This window comes from Protopterus annectens, chromosome 11.part0 (assembly GCF_019279795.1).
Source record: "Protopterus annectens isolate FY-2018-M chromosome 11.part0, PAN1.0, whole genome shotgun sequence".
NCBI lineage: Eukaryota > Metazoa > Chordata > Ceratodontiformes > Protopteridae > Protopterus > Protopterus annectens.
Window position 1 is genome coordinate 1,420,654,915 of NC_056745.1, and position 21,836 is coordinate 1,420,676,750.

At 43.2% G+C, this 21,836-nt stretch overlaps 1 protein-coding gene across 1 annotated transcript in view; it reads left to right on the forward strand.

Annotated features, from left to right (window-relative positions):
- The window catches only part of CAPZA2 (capping actin protein of muscle Z-line subunit alpha 2), a 382,121-nt gene that overhangs the window by 147,732 nt on the left and 212,553 nt on the right, over positions 1 to 21,836 (forward strand). The window contains exon 4 of the mRNA XM_044088708.1: positions 9,515 to 9,578. Within this exon, the coding sequence (XP_043944643.1) occupies positions 9,515 to 9,578 (64 nt within the window). The remainder of the gene's footprint in view (positions 1 to 9,514; positions 9,579 to 21,836) is intronic.

Here is a 21,836-nt window from a genome sequence, read left to right on the forward strand (position 1 = left end):
TAATGATAAAAAAATCACTGAACCCACAGACATTGCCAACATACTGGCAGACAGGTTCAGTGCAAATTTCTTCCCAAAGGAGAAATATCTATCCCACCAGAGTCTAGCCTCCCAAACATCTCAGATGCCCAGGTGAGAGCTGCTCTCTCTAAAGGAAAAAACACAGCATCAATGGGACCGGACGGTGTCCCCGGCTGTGTGCTACACGAACTCAATGAGGAACTAAACCCACACATAAGGCTGCTGTTTAATCTTAGCCTTACTACAGGATACATACCCAAAGAATGGCGTACGGCAACTGTGGTCCCACTCCACAAAGGCGGTGCTTCTACGGACCCTGGAAATTACCGCCCCATAAGCTTGACGAGCCTCGTCTGCAAAGCTATGGAGAGGATCATAATGGAACTCATAAATAAAGACATTGGGGACCTACAGACACTGGATCCTACCCAATTTGGCTTGGTCAAGGGCAGATCCTGCCTTTTGAACTTGGTCGACTTTTTCGAAACAGTCACTAAGGCCATTGATGAGGGTAAGGCAGTTCACACAGCCTACCTTGACCTAGCAAAAGCGTTCGACACAATACCCCACTCGGGCATCATAGAAAAGCTCACCAGCTTAGATGTAAACTCATATGTCACAAGATTGGTTGCAAACTGGCTCAAGGACAGAACACACAGGGTTAGAGTTGCTGGTGCCATGTCAGACTCTAAGCCGGTCACGAGCGGTGTCCCACAGGGCTCAGTCCTGGGCCCCCTCTTGTTCGGCATTTATTTTTCTGAAGTGCAGGCAAACATAGAGGGATTGTGGCTGACAAAATTTGCAGATGACTGCAAACTGGGCACCATAATTGACACTCATCAGACACAGACATCCTCCAGAGAGGTCTCATAGAAATGGATAACTGGTGCCAGAGCCATGGCCTTAAGCTAAATGCCAAAAAATGTATAGTCATACCCTTTGGGAAAAACAAGGTAACCCCTAATTACCACATAGGTGGTAATCCATTAAACACGGAAGAAGTTATCAGGGATCTGGGGACCCAAGTTGACAGTAACCTCTCTTTTGACGCTCACATTGCCAAAGTGGTTAGGAAGACCTTCTACATTGCCCACCTGATCATGAAGGGATTCACATCCAGATCAGGAGAGGTCATTGTACCCCTGTACTCTTCACTTATCAAACCAATGATTGAGTACAACGCCCCATTCGGAATGTACCTTACCCAACACCTGCAGCAGTTGAAAAGACCCCAAAAGTTCCTCACCAAAAGGATAAAGGGGCTCAAACATAGGTCATACGATGCCCGACTGAAGAAACTCCAGCTCTATTCAGTCGCATACCGTCTGCTCAGAGGTGATCTGTGCCTGACATACAAGCACATGTCCAACCCGGAATTAATGGACATGCTCCACCTCAAAAAATCCAAATCCACCAGAGCCACGAGAGCAAGAGACTTAAACCTCAACACGGATATAAATAGGACGTGCTGGAGGGACAGATTCATCACCCAGAGACTCCCTACACTATGGAACAGAATCCCAGTCCATGTGAGGCAGAGCCCCTCACTGACTCTGTTCAAGTGAAATCTTGACGAGTGGATGGGAGATCGTAGGTTTACCCCGGGAATCACCTCTGTGTCACTGCTGGACAGAGTCACAGCAAACTAATGGGTATAGTATTCTCATCCTAAGGGGTGGTGAAAGCCACACACACTCTGGCTAGGCTTATAAATGCCCTAGGGCAGATAGCCTAGTATGAACCTATGAACCTATGAAGAAGGGCTTAGACCCGAAAGCTTTGCTTTGTGAATAAATAAGTTTTCTTGACTTTGGATTTCTTTCTGAAGTACATTTATCTTCCAGTTGTACAGCAAGAACTTTGGTTTATTGCATAGATTAAAATACCATATCCAAGGCCTGGCAGGAATGCAACACCTAGCAACACCCTTTGCCTGGCCAAATGAAATGTAGTGGTGTCTGCATACCCCAGGTATTTCATATTGCTGCCTGTATAAAAAGCTAAATCAGATTTTGGGTTGTACTCCCTAGGCCTATGCCTGGCAGTAGACTATTCCTTTCTTCCATCTTCAACTTTGCCCCTTTGCAGCTGAATTCCCCTTGTCCTGGCTCAAATGATCCATTCCAAGTTGTGTCCTCCTCAGTGCTGGCAAGTGGGAAGATTGTCCATATGGCACTTCTGCATTCTTCTATATCTTCTGGACACCCGGCCTTGCCAGTTTTGATGTCAGAGCAACCCTGTAGCTCCATGTTGACTGAACAAGCTCTTTGGGGCAGACATTTCCAAGAGCCACTTGTCAAGGTCTCCAGCAACTCTCTGGATGTTAATTGAAACAGTTGCCAAAGAAATTGCATAACTCTCTCTTCAAAAAATAGGTACTTGTTCTACACAGGAATCCTGTACCATTTACCTTGAAAATTAGGAGGGGCAACCTTCCAGCAGTTACCACAAGTGACAGAAGACTTGAAGGGTTTCTCTGCTTAATGCAAAGGATGGCATTTTGAGGTCAGTGTTTGTCGTGCCAAGAGAAGGCATCAGGAAGCATGCGCAGGTACAGTAGCCCCATTGCTTAGGCAAAATTTTCCACCCTCCCATGGATTTGGTTGGTCTAATCAACAATGCCCAAACCTAACCATGTTTCTGCAGCAGTTGTAAAGAGAAATGCTGTGCCTTGGAGCCCCACTGTCTATGCACTGACAAAGAAGTCTGTGGTAATGGCAAGGATTTGCATCCTGTATATATCCTGTGAAGGCTGTTAACATTTTGGACTACATATAATATATTTTCAGAGAAATTCAGCAGAATAAGTAGCGCATGAGACCAAGGAGTTGTCAGATCAGCCACGAAAAAAAAACCAAACAAAAAACATGTTCTGTACCTCGATGAACCATGTTTCATATTTATAACACAGTTGAGCTACAGTTACAGCCATTGCAGCTTACTTATCTGCCTGGCTCAGACTAGCGGATTTTTACTAGAGAATACAAAGGCAATATTACTAAACTCCCCTTTCCAGGATCTTTCCTTTTTGGTGAGGAAGTATGCAGGCAAATTTTGATGAACAGGACAAATTCCTGATGGCTGGGGTCATGGCTCCTGGCTCCCCTGAGGGCACTTAAAGAAATTCAGTGCAGCCAGTGTAAATGTGGTTCTGAGGATGAACATGGCAATATCAAGGAGAACAGGAAGGGGCCATAATATGGACCCTTTCAGCAACAGTAACAACCATGCCCACTGGAGCAACAGAGACCGCACCATTTAGGAGGCTAAGGGCAGTTTGTGAGTCGGCAACAACCCTGAAGGTATTCCCCAGGTAAACCTCTACAGAGGCAGTCTGGGGAAGGTTCTCTCTCTCAATAGCAGTGATTCAAGATCTTCTTGGACATGTGATTCAGTGACTCAATTTGCAGCAGTAACAGAATTGTTTTCATGTCCCTCCTCCACCACCCAGACCTCTGCCCACTGTCTCACCCTGTCAGAGAATACAGGCGGGACCTGAAGTCAGTCCTCAGGCCATTTCTGGACCTCAGCAGCTTAAATGATTGTGTAGAAAAAAAGCCCACCCCTGTGGTGCTGAGGAATGAAGCTCTGTCTGTGACACGCAACTTGTGTTCACTAGTGGCATGGAAGCTGGAAACCAGTTTGCCCATCCTGGGGGAAGGAAGGAGACTTTTTTGTTGTACTTGTCACTTAAATGATGTGTAGGAAATAACAATGGATGTTAGATCTGCAGAGTGTAAGCCTGCCACGCAGCACTATGGGTAGTGCATTTCAGGCAGTAGTTTCAGTGGAGGCAAGCACACCTCCCTGAGGCTAAGCAGGATTGTGAGGCTGGAGAGAGCTACCATGGGAGAGGCCACTCCATGGATAAACTGCTCTGCAGGATCCATTAGCTGGTTCAGTCTGTATCAGCATGCTGTCACGTCTGGAGAATGAATGAGTCAGTTGGGCTTTTTAAGGAGGAATATGCGAGCTGTATGTCTCATGCCTAGCTTTGGGATGTTTACCCCCCCCCCCCCGAGAATGAATGGCCCTATTGAGTATAAGTAATGGAATTATCAGGCTAGGGTCCTGTGGAGATGTGGAAGGGGGGGGCTAATTTTCTTTTTAAATGATCTTTATGCATATTGTCCTCCCAAGCCTATGAAAAGGAGGCTGAATGTGTTCTTTGGACCTCTAAGGCACCTACCTCCTTATCAAGATTGCCCAGTAGTGTAGGAGGTTCCTCTGCTTTTTGGTAGGACCCAGTCACTGCCAGCGCAGCTGCCTACCATTCAGTCTTGCCACAGCCCCGAAGGGTTGTTTTATCAAGTGCATGGCAATAGTAACAGCACACCAGGGGCTAGAGAGGACAAAGCTTTTCCCATATCAAGATGATGGTCTCCTTGCTGTGTACCATCACAGTGTTCTCTGACCATGTCCATTCTCTGACTAAACTATTCAGCCTCTTGTGCCACACCAACTTCTGAAAGTCATGTCTCTGGTGTCCAACATGCAACTTTTGTATTTTTTCACTTTTCTTTTATTCCAATGCATGCAGAATCTTTTTGCATCTTGCGAAAAATTGTGGGCATGCAGTTGACTTCATTAGCTTTTGTTCTGAGTGGTACAACAGAGATTGTGCATAACATTCTGAGGTACATGGCAGCCATCCTCTTCCCACCTCACCATCTTCCTTCCCAACTCTGTCTTGCTCTGGGTGTCTTTCAGTGGTGGTCTGAGCTATTACTGCTGGACAACATCCCTTGGCAACACTTTTCGTTTCCTTCGGGATTGTGTTCATCTTCATGCATTGTCAGGTGACCAGCTTAACCCTCCTCCATCTCAACAGACCTTTTGTTGTCCCCCGTGACCTGCTTTGGAAGGGTTATTTCTGTGTAACTCTTAAACTAGTTTTGTGCCTCTGTCTTTTTGAGTGGCAATTTCCACCATCTTTCCTTTCCATTCTGTGTTCTGTTTTGCTCCTGATGCTTGCCTTGCATGCACAGCAGATTTTGCACATCATTGGTTTTGTTTCTTCCTTCCATTCTGGCAACTTCCAAGGGGAGTCCATTATTTTCAATCCCCCACATCCTACAGAGAGTTCATCCTGAATAGTGCGGATGTATGGGGTTTTCTACTGTTCTTAAGTTTGCATCCTTGCCTATTTAAATTACCCCAACAACTTGGTAAATTTCTTCCCGTTTTATAAAGGAATGAAGAAATACTCTACAACCTGGGCACTATTTCTAGCACTGTGAAGCATCCTGTGCATTGTTGCGTGATTGAGCCATTGTTTCGCCCTGTACTCATTATGAGGTGGTATGACCTTCTCTGCCTGTTAAGTCTGTTGAATTTTGTAATGGCAATCACTAGTAGGATGCAAATCTCAAGGCCTCTCCGACAGCTTTGCAGGCATTCTTTCCACAAAGACAGCTGCATGGCTCCCTTTTTTCCCTTCTTGCAGTCCCACAATCTTGAAATTCTCTCATGTTTTTCTTTCATTTTCGTGACGGTATCTTTCCCAGGATCATAGGACGTTACTACACTGTTGGCCCTGAGGCCCTTGTAAGCCTAGCCAAGAGTTTAGCCCATGTTTAGACAAGTCTGCACCCAAAGCCCCTGTCCAGCAGGGACACAACTTGAATCCCGGGGGTGTATTTTCTGTTTCCCATCCACTTGTCCAGGTTGCGCTAATGAGTTACTCTGCTTGATGTGGAGAGGGGGTCTATTCCACAGATGGGGGAGTATATGGGGCACAAATCTGTCCCACCAACAAGTTCTATTGATATCACAGACCAGGTTGAGGTCATGCGTACATGTTACTCGAGTGGAGTTTGACTTGCAGATATGCAGCAGTCCCATCAAGGCGGGGTCTGAGATTGCTTTGTATGCCAGACAGAGGTTGCCTCTGAGGAGTCTGTATGAAACTGAGTAGAGGACAGGGCTTTTAGCCTTTCTGTGTAAGGTAGATGTTTGAGCCCTGGATTCTCCTGGTGGGGAACCTCTGTGGTTTTTGCAGCTGCTGCTTGTGCTTTGTGAGGTACATGCCAAACGGGGGTGTTGTGCTCAATAATTGACCTTGTAAGGGATGAATACAGGGATGTTATGACCTCTGTCCCTGGATGAGATGCCCTTACTTATGAGGTGGACTATGTAGAAAGCTTTCCATACAACAGAAGCAACATGGTGGTCAAAAGTTGGGTTGCTATCAACCTGGGTGCCCAAATCACTCACTCCTGATTGCATACTCAAGATGTTATTAATGTGATATGTGGGGGCATCACTCTCCCCAAAGGAGATGATGCATTTTTTGGAATTCAGCTTGAGGCCGTGTTTCTGGCACCAGTCATTTGTTTGGGTGTGACCCTCTTGGAGGGACGTACACATCACTTGTGAAATTGATGACCGCGCCCAGTTTGCAGTCCTCTGCAAACTTGGCCATAGCCCACTGGTTTTGACCTGCACCTCAGTATATACCGAACAGAGGCCCCAGGACCAATCTCTGGGGTATGCCGCTTATTATAGGTCTATTGCTTGAGGTGGCTACCCCTATTTTGATTTAGGTGGGTTCTATCAGTGGGCCAGTTTGCTACCCATCTGGTAATATCTGGATTAATGCCTAGTTGAGTTTATCTATTATGCCCGGGTGGGGAATAGTGTTGAAGGCTTTAGCCAGGTCAAGGTAGGTGGTGTGCACAGTCTTCCCCTCGTCCATGGCTTTGGTGACTGTTTCGAAAGAAGTCAACCAGATTTAACAGACATGACCTCCCCTTGACAAAGCCAGACTGTGTGGGGTTGAGTGTTTGGAGGTGCCAATGTCCATGTTAATGAGGTCTATGATAATCCATTCTGTGGGCTTGCAGATCAGGCTAGGTAGCTTGATGGGTCTATAATTTCCCAGGTTGGTGGATGCTGCACCTTTGTGTAAAGGGATGACAGTGGCTGTTCTCCACTTGGCTGGGACAAAGCTGGTACTTGGGCTTTGGTTAAATAGGGTGCGTAATGATGTTGCAAGTTTATGCCAGAGTTCATGTAGGATGCAGCCTGGGTATTTTTTGCCTTTGAGAGGGCAGTGATGTCCTGTTCCCTAGATATAACTGGTGGGGGGCAGGTACTGGGGAATGTCTTGATTTACTGATGGGGGGGGGGGGCAGAGGGGTGAAGTTTTTGCTGAATCTGTCAGCCAGCAGATTGGCTGTATTTACAACATTTGTGTATGTGGTGTCCTTGACCACCAGTTCTGAACAGATCTGGGTGCTTCCTTTGAGATTGCGAACATATGTGAAGGCTTTATGATTGTCTCTAGTAGATGTGGTCAATTTGGACTCGTAAGCTGGCTTTAGAGGATTTCACTAGTGCTCTTATTTGCTTGTTCAGGATAAGGAGAGATTGCTTCCAGTTGGGCAACTGCTCTTTCTTGGTCCTGGACAGCATTGTTTTCCTTTTGTTATATAGTTTATTGCAGATGTCCACCAGACAGGTTTTCTCTTCCTTGCAGGGGATGATTTTGTCCTGTCTGGTATTCCTGATTCCATGCATCTATATAAATGCTCATATAGTACGTCTGTATAGATTTGGACAATGGTAATCAGCTTTGGAGTAGTTTTTTTTTTTGTTTGATCCTAGCTGGGGGGGGGGGGCAGGGGAGATGGTGACTTCGAAAGTGACCGCATTATGGTCTTATCTTACCAGGGAAGATGATACTGTAGGGTACCTACAGTGGTTATTCATGTTTGTTAACACCAAGTCCAAGATATCACCTCTTGGGGTATCGACTAGCTGTTCCAAGGCATTTGCATTTATAAAGTTGAGGAATCTCTAGGCATTTGTGTTCTAGCATGAGAGTTTTTCAAGTATATAGTTGGGTACTTAGTCGCCCATTATCAGGGTACAGGGTTGAATCTTGATAGATTCAAAGAGATCTGGATTTTTTTTTTTGGTATCCCATCCTTCCCTGGAGCTCATCACTACCTTTTTCATGAGTAACAGTAGCCCCCCAGTATGATTTACATTGGGTGCATCTTACTAATGCTACATCATATTTCCGTTCCTGTACATCAGTTCCTGTTTGTTCCAAACTTTAAACTGACCACCAGCTTAGCTGTAAAACTAGAAGTCATGGTGAGCACTCTGTCCACTTTAGTCTCCATATTCTGCACACTTTTTTATCTTCAAAATTTTGGAACCCTGCAAATGTTGCTCCCATACGCACAAGCTCAAAATATAGTTTGATATACACAAAAGAAAGGTTACCTAGTGCCTTCACCTGCTGTAAAACATCAAAGGCTCTAACTTGTGTTAAGACATTAGGTGATCCTCCTGCATGGCTCCCCTCCTGCCTTAAAAATGTTGACTGATGTTGTGCAGGTGATTCCAAGTTCACACTTTTAAAGTTCAGAGTTATGAGAATTGTTACGTTAATTGCTGTGTGACCAGCCATTGAAACTTTTAAGACAAATAAGATGGTGTATATGTTGTTTGACTGCTGTCAAGGAAATAAAAAGAAAAGACAAGGATGGTTAATATGCAAGTATCACTGGGTGCGATTCTATTTGAGTAGTCTGTCCAGTTTTTGAAGTCCAGTTTTACTACAGTGATTATTGCCTAAACACTTTAAATGGCAATAGTAATACCAGACAACATAACAAAAAGACCAGACTAAATGCACAAGAAGGGTGGGTGATGCATTTGGAAACCATTTAAGAAAAAAAATCAGAGGGATTGACCTGTTTCTCTACATATCGTTGAGTGATATTCCTCGAGTAGTTTGTCCATTTCTGGATATTCAAGTTTATTACACTGCTTATTGCCCAATTACTTAATAGAAAAATCACAAAAGTTATGTAATCTTTGCAAAAAAGGCATTGTTGGGAAGGAAATGGTCCAGGGGAGAGTATTTGATGGTATGCACAGGGAAGGGAATTTTGTTATTTGCTTTGCTGAGAAGAATGTAATCATGTGTGAATTCCTTAAAAGAAAGAAAAAATATTATAATGCAGGTAAGTTTCTGGGAAGGATAAGCTGGTAGAGAGGAAGAGTCCACATTGAAGTTGGAGATGTTAAAGAAACGAGAGCTCTGTGTATGTTTGGGTTTGGGAATTGGAATAGTGTAGTGCACTGGAAATAAACTTGCTGCTTGTGTTGACTTTTTTTTTTTCCAGGAAGTATTGGCAAACCTCTTTCGTAATTTAATGCATTGGAATTATACTGCACAAACTTTGTGTAGTTTTGTAGAGTAGACATGTTAGGCTTAGCATCTCCACCTGCTTACATAAAGGTTTTATGTAAGTGAAAATACTTAATGAAATGCTTAATGGTTGGTAGTTTACACTTGCATTGTCGTTTACTAGGTTTACCATGAAATGTCCGCAAATACTTACTGCTTTGGTTATTTACAGTAATACTCTACCATTTTATACTTACTGCTTTGGTTATTTACAGTAATACTCTACCATTTTATACTTACTGCTTTGGTTATTTACAGTAATACTCTACTATTTTCTCCCTTTAGTGCATTTGCACAGTATAACCTGGACCAGTTTACACCAGTTAAAGTAGAAGGGTGCGATGAACAGGTATTTATTTTTATATTGGTTTGATTTTATATTGCTAAACACATAATGTAATAACTAGTTTCCTAAATACTTGCTTCCTTCCTTCCTAACTGAATAGTCTGATTTTAGGTTTTGGTGATGGAGTGATAGGTGAAGAATAGTTTATCTTGCAGCAACTGTATTTATTACTTACCTCATTCTTCACATATGCACAGAAATGCTCAGAACAGACAACAGTAAGTGCAGTATTTGTCCTAATCAAAAACTTTCGTGGGCAAATAATAAAATGAGGCTGTGGGATCTGTTTACACCTTTTAAGATTACCTGATATAATTTTTTTTCCAATTTGAATTTTAAACCTGCTTTTAATATTTTTGTACAGCACCAGAAATATATTGTTGCATGTGATAAAAGATGTAAAGAGGAAATAGTTCTGTACCAAACTACAGCCGGAGCTATAATCTCTCACTTTAGGCTTTTCATCTTTCTCTTTTTACACTTTTATCTTTGGTTTGATTTTATCCTTGGTTTGATAACCTGTATTTTGTGGTTTTGGCATTTGAGTAAGTACCATTATGTATTTATTTTATTTATTATAATAATAATAAATAAGGCATTTTTTTCTAATGAGGTTGACTGTAACCATGAAGGTGAATGTGATCTTCCCATGTTCTACATTATCTTTTTAAATAATTAACCTGTGGTTCAAAAATAATAAATTGTACTAGTGAGAGAGGGAACTGCTTTTTCTTCGTGAACACAAGCAACGTTTTTTGTTATCAGTTGACTTCTTTAGTACTATATTGATGTTCTTTGTGTTTCACTGTTGCAGTCATCACATTTGGGTTATCTGCTTGCAGTAGCCTTCAGCTGGCCAGATTAACAAAGTCTTGGGTCCTGCGTCGGTTGCGGTCTCTTCATCCGTGACAGGTGTATAAAACATGCAGCCAACGCCATTACATCAGTCTTTCTTGCTGTGCAGTGCCCAAAGCAGAAGCAGTTCTCAAGTGCCGGTCGGCCGACTCCTGAAATTTTCATTTTCGAGTTTCAGAACCGAAGTCTTCAACTAAAAGCCAAGTACCCCGTTGGGTAAACTTTTTTTTTGCTCTAAACCGATATCGGTAAAAGTAAATAATTGCATTACTTGTGGAAAGCAAATACCTCACAAAGATTTTCAATCGTACTGTATCCCTTGCCTAGGCCCTGACCATGATGTACCTCGCTGTCAGTTTTGTGCCTTATATAAACCACGAACTATCCGTCTGTATATTTATGCTTCTAAATATTTTGGTGCTTGGTTCAATTATCCAGATATGTCTCTGGTAAACCATCCGACTACCGACATTCCAAAAAAAACGCAAAGCTAGAGACAGACCGCCGAGGTCCAAAGTTGCTGACGACGCTTCTAAGCCAGCCGCCAGTTCACCAATACTCAGTGAGGTGCTTTTGCAGCCTCTGATACCCGCTACTTCAGATTTGCAGGCCTCTACTGATACTCATTCAGAGTCCGGTATGCCGCGAGATGCTTCACTGTGGAACCTGCGGATGTCTCTACTTTGGATGCGTCCGGAGCCGCTGTGCAGGCACCGGCTTCTGAGTGTGTATTCAGGCCTACTGATTTGCGTATTAAACTGACGCCATCTTGTTCAAGGTCTAAATCTCGAGCCATGTCTAGAAAACTGACGCCCAGACTGCATGGCCAGGCCTCTATGCCTAAAAAACAAATAAGAATGGCTGAAGACCTTATTACTTTAGTCAGGGGAAGCCAACCTTCCCCCTCTAAGAGACCTAGGACTGAGTTTACTTATGATACTTCTAATCAGGATTCTGAATTTTCTATTTCCTCTGACCAGGATTTGCCTTTATCTACCTATGAGGATTCTGATGCTGAGGACTCTATTCCCTCTGCATCACCCCAGAGGATTTCTCTTTTGATGAAACCTTGCATACCCTCAGGGAGCATTTTTGTTGGGAAAGTCAGGATTTCTCTGATTCTAAAAAGAGGCTTAGGGATTTCTTACTCCTGCCCCAGCACAGGCCTTTAGCCATACCTCCTGTACTAGACATTGATGATGCCTTTTTGGAATCTAGCTTGGCCCCTGACTCTCTACCTCCTGCTCTCAGAAAACCTGATAAATATTAAAGGGTCCTTGACTCTCACAAGTTCCTTTTTAAAAATGCTACTGCCAATCCTGAGACCATTTCACAGAGACCCAAGGGCATTAAAGCTACTACTGCCAAAAATCCTACCTCCTCTGATAGAGACTCCAGGGCGGTGGATAGATGGTGTAAGAAGGTATACACATGTCCTTCATGGATGCATCTGCAGTCATAACAAATGGGTTGTCCTGTCGTCAGGCAGCCCTTCGGTCGGGTTATGACTGCAGATGCTATCCAGTTCGGACATCTACATTTATGGTAGGTACAAAACTGTACTTTCTGCAACTTTGGCCATTAGGGCCTTAAACTGCCAGTTTCATATGTTAAGGTATCAGCAGCATATTATTGGATTGCTTAAACAGAAAATGATGTTGATTCCTGATTGTGTTGAAAATAAGGATTTACTGCATTCAGCTGAACAAGTTGGAAAACATACTTTGCAATGTGGTTTTCATTCACTAGAGGCATCTTGCAGGGCTGCTGTAACTGGGTCTGTACTTAGAAGGCATGCTTGGCTTAAGGGACAATCCTTGCCAGATCATGTTAAAGCAAAATTACTGGATGCTCCCTTAAACCAGGACCGTCTGTTTGGCAACAAGGCAGAAGTTCTTAAAACAAAAATGGAAGAAAAAACTAAATCTATGCAAACTGTTAAAGATTTTTTTTACAAGTACAGCTTCCAAGGTTTAGTAGGCATTGGCCTTCCAAGAATTGGTCCTTTCTTGCCTCTTCCAGACCTTCAGTCCAAACCCAGAGCCAGCAGAGCTCCCAGGCTTCAGTCCAAGGGTACGCACAGGACTAAGCAGTGGGGACCCTCCACTTCCAAATCTGGAAGTAATAAAACTCCCCCTTATGGTAAACTGTCTCAATGACTTCTTTTTAAAACTGCCAAGCACTTCTCAATGGCTGCCCCTTTGGGGGGAAAGATTGCACTTCATGCAAAGAACTGGGAACTCATTACCCAGGACAAATGGGTTTTAAATAGTGTCCCAGGGATACAGATTTCACTTCCACGTGTTACCAACACCAAGCGGGTGACCAGATCTACCCCCAAGTCAGTGGGCAGAGGCCCAAAAGCAAGTATATTCTTTCTTAAGCATGGGGGTTATTCAGTTGGTACCAGAAGAAGAAAAGGGACAAGGTTTCTACTCCAGACTTTTCCTGGTACCCAGAAATTACCATTCATGGCGTCCTATCCTGGACCTGTCTACCTTAAACACCTTTTTGGTGATTCCAAAATTCAAGATGCTGACTCTTCACCAGTTGCTTCCTATGCTAGGCAACGATGCCTGGTTAGCAACACTAGATTTAAAGGAAGCATACCTGCACATCCCAGTCAGGGAATCTTGCAGAAGATAGTGCATGAAGCAGGCTACATGCACTATCAGTTCTCTGCACTGCCCTTTGGCTTATCTACTGTGCCCAGGGTATTTACAAAGTGCCTAGCTCCAGTCATTGCATTTTGCAGGCAAAGAAATATTCAAATATACCCATACCTGGACGATTGTCTAATTCAGGCAGAAAGCCAGGACATACTTTTGAAGCATCTGGCCTTTGTACAAAGGGTGCTAACTTGTATGGGGTACACCATAAACGAAAATAAATCACACCTGATACCCTGTCAATATTCCTGGGAGCAAGCTTGAATACAACTTCCCAGATGGCTGTCCTTGCGCCAGAGAAACAAATTCATTTGACAACCTAATTTAAACAAGTGGCCACCAGAACCCTCCTATCTGCAAGGCAAATACTACAAACCTTGGGGTTCATGGCATCCTGCATTCTTCTAATTCCATATGCAAGACTGTATATGAGGAAACTACAGTGGTATCTAAAAAGCCTATGGTGTCAGCATTCTCAGGATCTAGAAGCAATGATTCCTATCATACCTTGCCTAGAGTTCATTTGGTGGGCAGAGGCCAGCCACCAAAACAAGGGACTACATTCACACTACCCGCTGCCGCCCAAACCCTAACAGATGCATCAGACTATGAAGGGGGGGCTCACCTGGTAGGGAAGTGCATTCAGGGCAAATGGAACCCAAGTCAAATGCACCTGCATATCAGTCAAAAAGAAATGTTAGCTGTACAGAATGCTTGTACAGCGTTCAAGGATCACATTCTTCCAGGACAATTAATGGTAAAGTGGACAACACCACTTATGTGGTACATAAATAGGGAGGCACACGTTCTTACCCCCTCTGCAGACTAGCCATGGCATTGTGGAACACAGCCCTGAGCTACCAAGTGCATCTACAAGCTCAGTCTCCTGCCAGGATAATTACACTGGCAGACAGACTAAGCAGAAACCTCATGGACCCACATGAGTGGAAACCGGAACCAAGGATTTTCAACATGTTGACAAGCAAATGGGGGAGCCCAGACATAGACCTTTTTGCCTCCCCCCAGAACTACCAATTGGACAAATTTTGCACAAGGACTCCCCACAAACAAGCTTGGAAAGTGGGTGCTCTGTCCTTCAGCTGGAAAAGCCTATCAGGTTATGCCTTTCCTCTTCTACTTCTGCTCTCCAAAGTACTACTAAAGATCAAACAAGACAAACAAAGGACAATTTTGATTGCACCGGACGGGACACTCCAACATTGGTACCCCCTCTTGCGCAGTGTCACAGTTGGCCCCATAGCACCTGCCTTAGACTCTTACCCTATTGCCTCAGCAGGAGAACCAGATTCTGCACCCTCAGTTTCAGTCACTGAACCTAGCAGCCTGGCTAATTACCTAATCTCCCGTTTGCCACTCCTCAGTAAACCAGTAATGGATATCATTTTAGAGGCAAGGAGGACTAGTACTAGAAAATCTTATGCTGACAAATGGAAAAGATTCTGTGCCTGGAACCAAACTCAAGAGATGAGCACAGCAGTGCCCAATCTACCTCAGATTTTACAATGCTTAACTGAGATGCTTCACAAGGGCCTTTCTTCCTCCTCCATCAAAATTCACGCCTCGGCCATTTCAGCTCATTATAACACAGAACCTCCCCTCTTTTCTCATCCACTGCTCAAGCAGTTCCTCAGAGGGGCCAAAAATTTAAGACCACCCAGGAGAGCTCCAACTCCTGCCTGGGACCTTAACTTTGTATTAGAGAAACTCACTCTTCCTCCTTTGGAGCCAGCTGCTACTGCAGATTTAAAATTCCTTTCTTGGAAAACGGCTTTCCTTTTCGCAATCACTTCAGCAAGAAGGGTATCTGAATTACAGGCCCTTATGGCAGTGGAGCCTTTCATCATCTTTCATGCGGACAGGGTGTCCCTCAGAACCAATCCCTCCATTACCAAGGTGGTTTCCAGTGTGGCTCTTAATCAGTCCATTCATTTGCCAACCTTTTACCTAATCCACAGAACAAGGGGGAACGGATACTGCACTCCTTAGATGTGCACAGATAACTTAGATTCTACTTGGACAGGACTAAACCTCAAAGGAAATCAGACCAACTGCTGGTGGCATTTGCTGCAGGGGCAGAGGAAAAGGCTATTTCAAAGCAAACCATTTCTGAATGGATAGGCCATTGCATCCATTTATGCTATAAGCACCATGGAAAACCTATCCCACAGGGGATCAGACCCCACTCCACCAGGACTGCATCTACCTCTACAGCCTTTCTCAGAGGTTTCCCTTCCAGGGACATCCTTGAAGCTGCTACCTGGAGTTCTATACATACTTTCACCAAGCATTACCATTTGCTAGTTTTCTCTAAATCCAGAGCTGGCTTTGCCACTGCAGTCTTGCAGGGCCTTATACCTGGTCCTAATGCTATCTAAAGTCCTCCTCCCAACCATAGCTTTGGGAATATACCCAAATATGATGACTGCAATAGTGAACCCGAAGAACATAGTACAGTTGGTGTACACTTACCATAAATGTAGATGTTGAGTGTATTCACTGTTGCAGTCCTTGTTACCCTCCCTCCAGCCCCCTAATTTCATTTGGCTATACCTCTACTTTCCTTTACTATGCTTAAAATCTGTTGGAGGTATATCTTTGTGCTTTTATGTTTAATTGCTTCCCATTAGGGGGGCACCTGACACTGATGTAATGGTGTCTGCTGCATGTTTTATACCCCTGACGTCACGGAAGAAGAGACTGCAACCAATGCAGGACCCAAGACTTTGTTAATCAGGCCGACTGAGGACTACTGCAAGCAGATAACCCAAATGTGATGACTGCAACAGTGAATACACTCGAACATCTACATTTATGGTAAGTGTGCACAACTGTACTTTCTGAATGGCTAAACAGCAGGTTTAGAGGTTAATGAAGTGCTGTCGATGAGAGACCAGGACCGTTTGACTAAGGTACTCCACAACATTCAACAATCTGTGATCCTTTTGCACCAGCATGTCTAATAGTGCCGTTTTTTCTTAATATGCAAGTGGCCCTTAACTTTTTTCCCTACTGATTTATTAAATACTAAATTTGGTAACTTCTCATAAGATATTCATGTTTTGCCTTTTTTGACTTGAGTTGGTTACTGTTGTATACTAAATATTTCAAGTTTGAGCTAAAAGCTAAGTCACAAAGATGCCGTTATCTGAAATTGCTCCGTTTTCACCAAAAACGTTTCACTGAACGATTGCAGCACTTATTTGTCCCATTTTCGCTAGGACTGTACCTAGTAAGAAGTACAAGTACCTTAAGGGAATGCAGAGATTCGGAGTCTCTCTAAAGCACAAGAAAAGCATGAGAATAGCAAGGCCCAGTCTGAAAATGAAAGGTGTAAAAGCTGAAAGGTTTCGAGTCTCATACAAGGAAGTTTATTTATTTATTTGCAATATTTTATGGAAGAATGAATGCTAAAATGGTGATTCCTAAAATCTCTTGTAAAACCTTAAAAATTCAGTGAAATTAACGTCTGTGATGAGTGCAGAACTGTGACACTTTGTTGTTATAGTAAACTCCCCATATATCAAGTTTGAATTTCCAAAAGAAACTGTTTGGAAAATTTTCAAAACTTTGTTAAACTATTAGTTCTAGAGCTGTAAATGTATATTTAAATGTGAAGACAGGCATATTCACATATTCACTACTCAGCAGCGCAGTGGTGCTCAGGTTAGAGTTGTCGCCTCACTGCAAGAGGTTCTCCGGTTCGATTCTTGGCTGGGTGCCTTCTTTGTGGAGTCTGTATGTCCTTCCTGCATTTGTGTGGGTTTCCTCCGGGTGGTCTGGTTTCCTCCCACATCCCAAAACCTGCATCTAGAGCATTTCTCCCAGGCCTACATTGAAAATGGGCTCTGTCCCATTCGGACTTTTCTTGTAAATAAATGTTAAATATATTTTAAATAAATACTTCGGTAGTGTCCCCTTTGTAATCTTGACCTGCAGTAAGCCCTATTTTAAGCTGTGCTGTACCCCTGAATAAGTCCCAAAAACAGTACCTTGGCTGTTGAATCACAGTTCCTTGTTAAACGGACTGCACAGGAATCAGTAAAGCTTGAAACATATTTGATGTGATTGAGAAGACACTTTGAAAATTAACAGTGTGACAGTCCACTTGTTAGCACTTCTGCCAGGGCTGCACATCTGCTGTTAGAGAAGCAGGTGTCGTAAATTGTAGTGTGCTGCATTTTCTAAAAAGTTTTTAAAAAATAAGTAGTTTAAATCTAAAGCAGGTGCCTTATCTTGGTTATTTGAGAGCAAGTTGCCGCAGTAGGCAGCATCTAAATAGAAGACTGCACTGAAGTGCAGTTTGTACACCTTTATCAACACCTGATCATTTTTATTGCTCTAAGGTTTATTTGCCAAATGTCATTCTTGGCAGTCTAAGCATTTTTCTGTAGTGCTTTCCACCTTGGACCTCTCTGAGATCTTGTTCCTTGTTAAGACTTTTATTTCATGCCGTTTACAGCACTTTGAATCAGCTGCCTCTGCTGATTTGAAAATCTTAATTGAAATGTTTACTATATGTGAGGGTTTTTTTTCTTTTAAACTATCTTAATTTTCCATAAAGAAAGGCTGAAACTTCGAACTGACTTGTCAATCTACAGTTGCCACAGAGTCCAACCTAAACCAAGCTTTTAATTTACTTGTATTTTTTCGTGAGTAACATAATCATGGTGAATACGTGGCTTATTGTGTAGATAAGAGGAGCTGATCTTGGACTTGTGGCAGATTAGGTGCTTACATTTTATGTACATAAGAGTCTTATTTTCCACACAGATCATAGTTTTTGTTTCTTTTGCCAAGTGTGAATTTTTGCCAAGTCTGAATTGTGCTTTAAGATTACAGAATGCAGCCTCTTCAGATGGTTAGCAAATTGCTTTGACATGTAGTGCATACACTTGCACTCAAATAAAAAAAAAAAATTGCTTCCATCAGGGCTCATAGCTACAGCCATGGTCTTTCCATAATACCACTCGAGTGACTCTTGTCCATTGACATTTTAGTTGCAGCAGCTTTTTGAGGCACTTCATAGAGGACGTTATCATTTGCAAGTCTCCCAAGTATTCTGATCAGACTTGTCATCGGTGTTTGTTCCCCTTGGGTGTCTGCCGTCATGGGTTTAGCTAAGGGCTGTGTCCTTGTGACTACTAAAGATGAACTTTTTATCTGTATGTCATACCAGTAAAAGGTCCATCCTGTGTAAACAGCAGGATTGATGGCCAAAGGCATTTGGACTGCATACCTAGGCTGTCGGGAGCCATTGTTCTCCTCATTTTGTACCACAAATGCCTCTCTCCAGATCTTCCTTGCCTTTCTTTAAATTTGGCTAGTAGAAGGCAGACCCTTGTGGTTTTACCATCTTTATTTTATTTATTTTTTTTATTTTATTTTTTTCCTTAGCTGATCTCAGGTGTGTACAAGTAGAAATCTTTTCTTATAGAGCTTTATCTCCAGATTCATTGTGGAGATTTTTTTTTGTAAGTCAAAACCTCTTGGACCATTACATTGTGACATAAAGAAACCTGCAGTATGGCCACTCCACCCTCAGGTAAAGCTGTAATTTTGTCATGATTTAATGAAGTGACAGATAATTCAGAATTTCTCTGTTAGAACAGTCGTCATACTGTGCTGCAATCATGAATCAAAGAATATTCCAGAGCTTCTAAAATACCTCAGCAAAACCACAAAAAAAAAAAAAAAACAACAACAATGCTAGAGTTCTACTCTTCTTTCTCCCTTCCTAAACCAAAGTACAAATTTGTTTTCAAAAACTTGTATCTGTTTTTTTTTCTAACCACTTCTTAGACTCATCTTGCAGTTGAGCCAAGATACAGACCCTGCAGAATTTGGTACCTTGACTTATCTCAAAGACACTGAAACTGATCTCAGTTTGTGTCTGTAGACCTTTTTATAGGTTCATAGGTTGGTACTAGGCTATTGGCCCTAGGGCCTGTACAAGCCTAGCCATAACAATTCACTGGCTATTTCTTCCCACAGTATTTACTTCCCTGGACCCCAGTCTAGCAGGGCGACTGACATGATCCCCAGGGTGAATTTCCCATCTCCTATCCAATCGTCAAGGTTCCTTTTGAAGAGGGCCAAAGAGGTGCTTTGTTTCCAAGTACTAGGTCTCATTTCAGCAGCAGTACATGTGAGTTCTGTAGTGGATTCTTTAGGTCTGGTGGTTCTAGAGTATCAGTATCTTTGTTTTGACATCAGAATATCCAAAACTTGTAGGTCAGACCTTAATTGATGGTTAGATGGATCTGTTTTGACAACAGAAGACCCTTTTCTGTTGTAGGCACTTCAGGCAATGATAGCCATGGATGAATCAACTGTGTTGGGAGGGGAGCTGGAATGGGCATATGATCAAGGGTTTGTCTGATCATCTCAGGATTCCCATCTTCTGTTAAAGATGTTTGAGTACTTGCTCAATTGGTCATGTCTCTTCTGCTGAGACATTAAGCTGAGGTTCTGTCTGCCTGAGTTGGTGGTAGCTTAGTTGGATACAAGATCCCACGACACCTATTGAAAAAAGTAAAGGAAATTCTCTGATGCTCTTGTCAGATTTCCCCTAGTAGTATAAATACCACCTCGGGTCTTCCCTGAAGAGAGACCACCAGCCTAGTGAGACTAATTGTCTGTGATGCATGTTCTAAGAGGTCACCCAGTAAGGCCCCTCTACACAGATGGCATACTCTTCCCCACCCCCATTTCTTCTAATGATGAGCTTCATTCAGTAAACCAGGCTTCATGGCCAGAGTTCTCTTCCTAAAGCCTTTCTGGCTTTGACAGATTTGATGCTGCAACCATAAAATCATGAGCTGTCATTGTACTTGTATCACTTAGAGACTCCCTTGCCTCCTCCATCAGGCAAACCTTATCCTGACCTGCTGTCTCAAAAACTGACAGAATGGGATTCCAGTTCCTCTAATAACTAGTAATTCTGCTTTTTTGGATAGAGGAGTAGTAATAGTTTAGTCTTCACATAGACCTTCCTGCTAGCATTTTTTTTCCATTGGGGGCCCTCATAAATGGGACCCTTTTCCAAGCTCGCTCTCTTCTTTTCTGGACTGCTTCTCAGATTTCTGATTCCTGCCTCCATTATTCTTAATCACATTTCATTTAACATTATCTGCAACCTCTTCTCTTTCCAGAGTGGACTCTCCTTCTCTTGCCTAAGTCTTTGAAGCATTTTATTGGCACCTTTCACATGAGCCACCATTAAAGTCTCTTTTCACCCTGAGGCATTATTTTGTGTTAGTAACGTTTCTTTCATGTGATCCTGATGTTCACTGTGTTACACTGCTGCAGTCATCACACTTGGGTTATCCTGCCACCAGGCGGTCCCGCAGTCGGCCAGAGTTCCAAAGTCTTGGTCCGGCGTCTGTTGCTGTCGCTTCTTCCCTGACGTCAGTGCGCAGGGGTATACAAGATGCATCCGACGCCATTTTCTTCAGTCTTTCTTGCGGCGCGGTTCCAGAAGCAGTTCGCAAGTGCCGGTCGGCCGATCCCTGAGATTTTCGAAGAGGAATTTCAGATCCGAAGTCTACATTAAAGCTAAGTACCCCGTTGGGGAAACTTTTTTCTTGCCTCAGACCGATGTCAGAAAAAGTTAATTGTATTTCTTGTGGAAAGCAAATACCTCATAAGAACTTCCACTCTTACTGTATTCCATGCCTAGGCCCTGATCACGACGCTTGTGCTAGATTTAACAAACGTACTATTAAAAGGCGTTTTGATTTTGCTTTGCACTACTTTGGCCGAAGGTTCAATTATACTATGCTGTCGGATCAACCGACGACCGCAATACCGAAAAAACGCAAGGACAAGGATAAAGACATCCGAGGTCCAAAACTGACGACGAAGCCTCTTCTAGGCCAGTCGCCGGTTCTCAGTGAGGCGATGGGTCGGGAGCCGCTGAGCAGGCATCGGCTTCTGAGGGTCTTTTCAGACCTTCACAACTTACCATTAAAACTACAGCCAAGATAAAAGTACCACTAAAGACAAAGAAACAAGTACAGCATTCACCTGGACAAGCATCCATGCCTAAGAAACAGATGCTTAAAATGGCCGAAGACCTCATTACTCTAATCGGGTTCCCATCCCCCTCCTGAGAAAAGGCCTAGGCAGGATAACAGACTGATTCCTCTGATCAGGTTTCCATTTCCTCCGATTCCTCTTCAGACCAGGGATATTCTCTACGCCCCTATGAGGACTCTGATGCTGAAGAATCTATCCCTTCAGCCTCTCCTCCTTAGGATTATTCTTTTGGGGAAACTTTACATACCATGAGGGAACATTTCCATTGGGAAAGTCAGGATTACTCAGAATCTAAGAAAAGGCTCAGAGATTTCCTTTTATTGCCTCAGCACAGGCCCCTGGCTATTCCGCCTGTGCTAGATATTGTGGATGATGTGTTCTCTGAATCCAGCTTATCTCCCGATTCCTTGCCCCCTGCACCAGCCAAGCCGGATAGGTACTACAGAGTTCCTGACTCTCACAAGTTTCTTTATAACAACCCTACTGCTGATCCAGAAACTATTTCCCAGGGTCCAAAAGGGGTTAAGGCTTCCATTGCAAAAAATCCAGTACCCTCTGACAGAGATTCCAGAGCTTTGGACAGATGGGGGAAGAAAGTATACACTTCTGCAACTTTAGCAGTAAGAGCTTTAAATTGCCAGTTTCACATGCTTAAGTACCAACAATATTTAATGGCTCA